Source organism: Pteropus vampyrus, unplaced genomic scaffold (genome assembly GCF_000151845.1).
Source record: "Pteropus vampyrus isolate Shadow unplaced genomic scaffold, Pvam_2.0 Scaffold92, whole genome shotgun sequence".
In the NCBI taxonomy this organism is placed as follows: Eukaryota; Metazoa; Chordata; class Mammalia; order Chiroptera; family Pteropodidae; genus Pteropus; species Pteropus vampyrus.
The window spans coordinates 1828802-1834132 of NW_011888873.1; the positions used below are offsets into that span (position 1 = coordinate 1828802).

At 33.4% G+C, this 5331-nt stretch overlaps 1 protein-coding gene across 2 annotated transcripts in view; it reads right to left on the reverse strand.

Annotated features, from left to right (window-relative positions):
- SNX25 (sorting nexin 25) overlaps window positions 1-3181 on the reverse strand; it is an 84209-nt gene extending 81028 nt beyond the window's left edge. The window contains exon 1 of one of the 2 annotated variants that reach the window (XM_023532885.1): window positions 3081-3181. Coding sequence is in view for 1 of the 2 variants with exons in the window: in XM_011364006.2 (XP_011362308.1) it covers window positions 3081-3102 (22 nt within the window). In the remaining variant the exon portion in view is untranslated. The remainder of the gene's footprint in view (window positions 1-3080) is intronic. The other variant, XM_011364006.2, reaches the window with a different exon arrangement.
- Window positions 3182-5331: the final 2150 nt, after the last annotated feature.

Genomic DNA, 5331 nt, shown 5'->3' on the forward strand with positions numbered 1-5331 from the left:
GGAAAAAATATTAAAGAACTACTGATAAGCACCAGAGAGTAACCAAAGTAGGTGGAAACTGAAGAAGAATCTACCCTTAAAAGAAGGGACTAGCCAAGGTACAATTCACATTTATATAACTTTCCCCTGAAAGCATTCAGTGGTCAGAGACACAAAAGGCAGTTCAAACTCAGACTGAACATTTGATTTTTTTTTTTAATAACTCAAAATACAGAGTCAGAAATTGCCAAAGCAGTTAGAAATAAAGGCGGGAAATACCAAAAAGTATAAATCCACAAAACCTGAGTATGATCTCTCAAACCAGTTGTTGGCTTTAAACTACACATCTACGTAGGTAACATGACAAGAGCAGCGGAAGGCTGAAAGAGCTGGGAGACTAAAAAGAGAGGAGCAGAGACTTCAACTTCTGTCCACCACAGGGAGTCTCACCAAGTCAGAGGTATGACCATGGGCTTTCTGTTGAAACTGTGAAAGGACCATGAAATAGATGAGTTAAGCCTAAGTCCCAGGACTAAGGGATTCACCATAAGCTAAGGACGAAAATACAAACAGATCCATCCTAAAAAAATGTATAACACCAAATACCTTCAAGGTGATCACCTGAAAATTAAACTGCATAACAGAACAAAAACTAACATTTTTCAGAGGAAGAAAACAGAATCTAGAATGTCTAGAAAGTATCATTTACATTGTTCTGTACACAGTCAAAAATAACTAGACCTGAGAAGAAACCCAAAGAAGTACCACATAGTTAAGAGAAAAAGTAATCAATAGAAACCAATCCCAATATGGCTCAGATGTTAGAATACAGGAAACTTTAAAGTAGAGGACATACAAATGACCAACAAATATATGAAAAAATGCTCAACATCGCTAGCTATTAGGGAAATGCAAATCGAAACCACAATGGCATACTATCTCACACCTGTTAGAATAGCTATAATCAACAAGACAAGTAATAACAAATGCTGGAGAGGATGCGGAGAAATAGAAACCCTCGTACACTGCTGATGGGACTGCGAATTGGTACAGCCACTATGGAAAACAGTATGGAAGTGCCTCAAAAAAACTAAGAATTGATCTACCATATGATCCAGCAATCCCTCTACTAGGTATTTACCCCAAAGATTTGAAAACCCATATCCCAAAAAGTATTTGCACACTGATGTTCAGAGCAGCATTATTCACGGTGGCCAGGACATGGAAGCAACCGAAGTGTCCTACGATGATGATTGGCTAAAGAAGCTGTGGTGCATATTTACAATGAAATATTACTCAGCCATAAGAAGAGATGAAATACTGTCATTTGCAACAACATGGATGGACCTTGAGATAATCATACTAAGCGAAATAAGCCAGACAGAAAAAGTTGAAAATCACATGGTATCACTTATATGTAGGATATAAACCTAAAAGCAACAAATGAACAGGACAAACAAACAGAGACTCATGGACAGGGACAATGGACTAGTGGTTACCAGAGGGTAGGGGGGAAGGGAGAGGGGGGAGGTAGATGGGGGGAAAAATTTAATCATTTCTTCAATTAAAAAATAAAAAATAAGGGGTAGCTCCATAGTGTAGTGGTTAGCATGTCTGCTTTACACACATAAGGTCCTAGGTTCACGTCCCAGGTAGAGCCATGGACCATACCCCAGGTGCACCAGGCCCCGGGTGTGCCAGGCCCCAGGTGCACGTCGTGAGCGTGTGGGAGAAGACGCTCTGCCTTCAGAAATCCACTTCTTAAGGGGAAACGGCAACATCCATAGGTCAAGGATTGAAGGGTGGGGAGGGGATTAAGGAGGGGAAAAAAATAAAATAAAATATAAAATAAAATAAAGTAGCTATTATAAATATGTTGAAGGAATTAAAGATAAAGATAGTCATAAGTGACAGATGGGAAAATCTCAGCAGAGAAGCAAAAACTGCAAAAAAGAATCAAATAGAAATTCTAGATATGAAAAGCACAGTATCTGGAATAAAAAATTTGCTGGATGCACTTAATTTTCTGTAATGATACCAATGTTCTTTATTTTGATGAAGGTGGTGGTTACATGGTTATATGCATTTCTGAAAATTACTAAAATTTGTACACTTAAAATTAATGCACTTCGAAGTATGTAATTTTACCTCAATAAAAGCAATTAAGAATTACTTTTTTAAACCATGGTTTTGAGATTATGAATAATAAAAGTCCAATTTTAAATCCAATAAGTTTTATTAAAGCCATCGTGCTTTAACTTCTAATATAACAAATATTTTAAAAGTTTAAAAGTTTAAATATTTTAAAAGTTCTAAAATTCTGTCTCTGTACTTATACAGTATTGATCTTCAAATTTTAATATGGTGATTTCTGTGACAAGTAAAACATACTTGCTTATGTATCACTTATTTAGTTCCTTAACTTCATATCTAACATCACATATTCACCTGAAAAACTCGGACCTTTTTTTCTGCACATATAACTGAAACTGTCAGTGTTTTTAGAAATTTGATTTTTAAAACTGCTTTTTAAACTTTAATTTGATCAAAATATGTTATCTTTTAAACTTTAATATTTGTAATTACAATGACTTATTCCCATTTCTAGACATGCAACAATACTATACCCTCCACAATTCCCCATCCAACCTTCCTCAACATAAATTTCACTTGCATGTCCTTCATTTTTTTGTAAGGTTGACCACTATCTCTTAATCTGATTAACTGATTTGTAAATCAGTGAGCCTGAGTGTATTTATTCCCAGTACACCTTCTCTAGGTTACATCTAAAAGAAGAAAATACTTGCTGATAAGTATTTTATGAAACAGAGTACAGATCCTTGCTTCATATGGTGGAACTAGCTCCACATGGCTGGCTGACTTTATGGGACCTAGAAATTCCCACTTAATAAAAAGTTTAAAACCCATTCATCCTACTAAAATATAAATGTATTTATTCAGTCATCAAATAAAAATTCATGAATAAAAAATCCCAATGTTATACATAGACAAGGATAGATAAGTTTGCTGAAGATTATTTTCCTTTTAGAACATAATGAATTGCTTTACATGGTAATTATATACTTTCATTTAACCCTTACCTTCTTTCAGAACTTTGTCCATATTATGAGAAATTACTACCCTTCTAGACTGAACTGACTCATGTGAGTTTCCACACCCAGGACTCTGAAATGTAAGAAAAAGGAAGAAAAGATACAGATTACTGAATGAATAAATAACATATAACAATAAAACCAAAGGTATGAAAGACCATCTATCTAAACAAGTAATACAATAGTGCTTATCAAATTATAAAATTCTTTTGGAGAAGTTAATAAATGCTAAGGTTAGTTAAGAAAATTTTGGGAAAAAAAAGAATTAAGGAAGGATTTGTTTTCCTTTTTATATATCAAAACACTATGATGCAAAGTACGAAAATAAACAAATCAACAAAATGGTAGAAAGTACAAAAACGGACGCAAAATGTTTGGAAGCACATACGCCAAACAATTAAAAGTAGTTTTCTCTAAGCAAGGGCATAGGATTTTAACTTTTTACTCCAGTGTCTATATAACAGCAAGTTTTTAAAAATTTAATTGTATAAAGATACTGCTTGGCAAGAATAAAATAAGGAGAAACAATGTACAGAATTAAAATCTAATATCTGGCTAATAAGACTACATTAAAGAGGAAAATTTTTTAATTGATCACATACCGAAATGATCAAAAGCATGTATAATGTAATTTGGCCTACTTACTGATTTTGAAGGATAAAAAGTAACTAAGTAATGTTAGCAAAATGTGGAGTCTTTTTTTTTTTTTTTTTGCATGGTATATATTCACTAAAGAGATATGAATGGCTAATATTGCTATCACCCTCCTCCAAGAAACAAGCCTCAGGAAATTACTTGGTTCTCAGGCCACCTTAGTACAGATGCAGTCAATCCCATGACCCTGGGCCACCCAACCAGAAGTAGAGAATTTCCAGTCCCGAGCTTAGTTTCACACTTATCCATTGGGTCAAGTGCCAACAGCAGCATTCATTTTCATGATCACCACTATTAAAAACCAAAACAAAAAGCCATAGTATAAAGATCCCTTAGTTGAAATACTTTCAAAAGCCTTAAGATGTGCATGTTGTACTCATGCACATTTTAAATAAAATAATTCCTTTATTTTACAAATTAACATATAACATTCAACACTTTCTCAACAAATAAAAAAAACTTAATCATAATCCTATAGATGAAAGCCATTTAATGCATAAAAGAAGTACACTCTCAACCATTTAAAACTACTTTCTAGTCTCACTATAGCTTGCTATGAAATCAAATGCTCAATACATTTTATTGTAATTTTTTTTAATTTGTAAAAAAAAATTGAGGAAACGAGAGGAATTTTTAAATTCTAGTTTTTTAAAAAACATCAGGCAGGTATTTAAACAACTTATGGGGTTTTTTTGGACAAATTTTTAATTGAGTTAATACTTTTTAGAGTGCTATACTGATAAATAAATTTAATCTCAACTCCTCAAGTCTTTGGCAGATAGTCTGGTACAGTTTCCCAAATATAGATATGGTAGTTTTTGTGTGCAACACTAATAGAACAATAAAACCAAAGCCAGATAAGTTATTTGAAAAGTTCCAGAATTTGAGTTCTTAAAATGGAAATGGTCTTTAAGGGCTGGGAGAGAAGCAAGTTTGAAAGTGATAGACAAGCAGTACATGTATATTTAAATATATTATGTGCTTATGTGTCTATCTTTACAGTTTCCTTCAAATTTTTATTATTTTATTCTTACTTTTTACCTTTTTTTTTTTTTGGTCTCCCTAGAAATGGCTCTTCTACTTCTTGCCATCTGCATGTTTCTTCTCTCTTTCTAAAATTAGATGTAATACATCTATAAACATATGTTTGTCACTACCAACTGTATCTGAATAAGGCCTTTAAAAGTTTATGAGAACAACATTTTCCATTTTGGCTCTTTAAGTAAAAGCTCTACTATTTTTTCAATCTTATTTTTCAATCTAGTTCTGGATTTCCTCATAACCCCTTCCCCAGGGGTCACTGGCTCTTAGTAGGAAGGAAAAGGTTCTTCATCCCTATCCCATCCCACAGCCAGATGGAGTCTGTAAGTAAGGAGAACAGGAAGATAACAGAAAACATCATGGGCCAAAAATAACTGAGTAACTATACATGGAAATTGCTTTTTAAAGGATTTAATATTTATGGAGCCAGAATCTCCTCATGTCTAAATTACTGCATGAGTATAAGTTAGTCACTACATACTTTATTTCTTTTAGAGCACAAAGATGGAATTTACCAATCATAATCCCACAGTGGAGAAAGAAG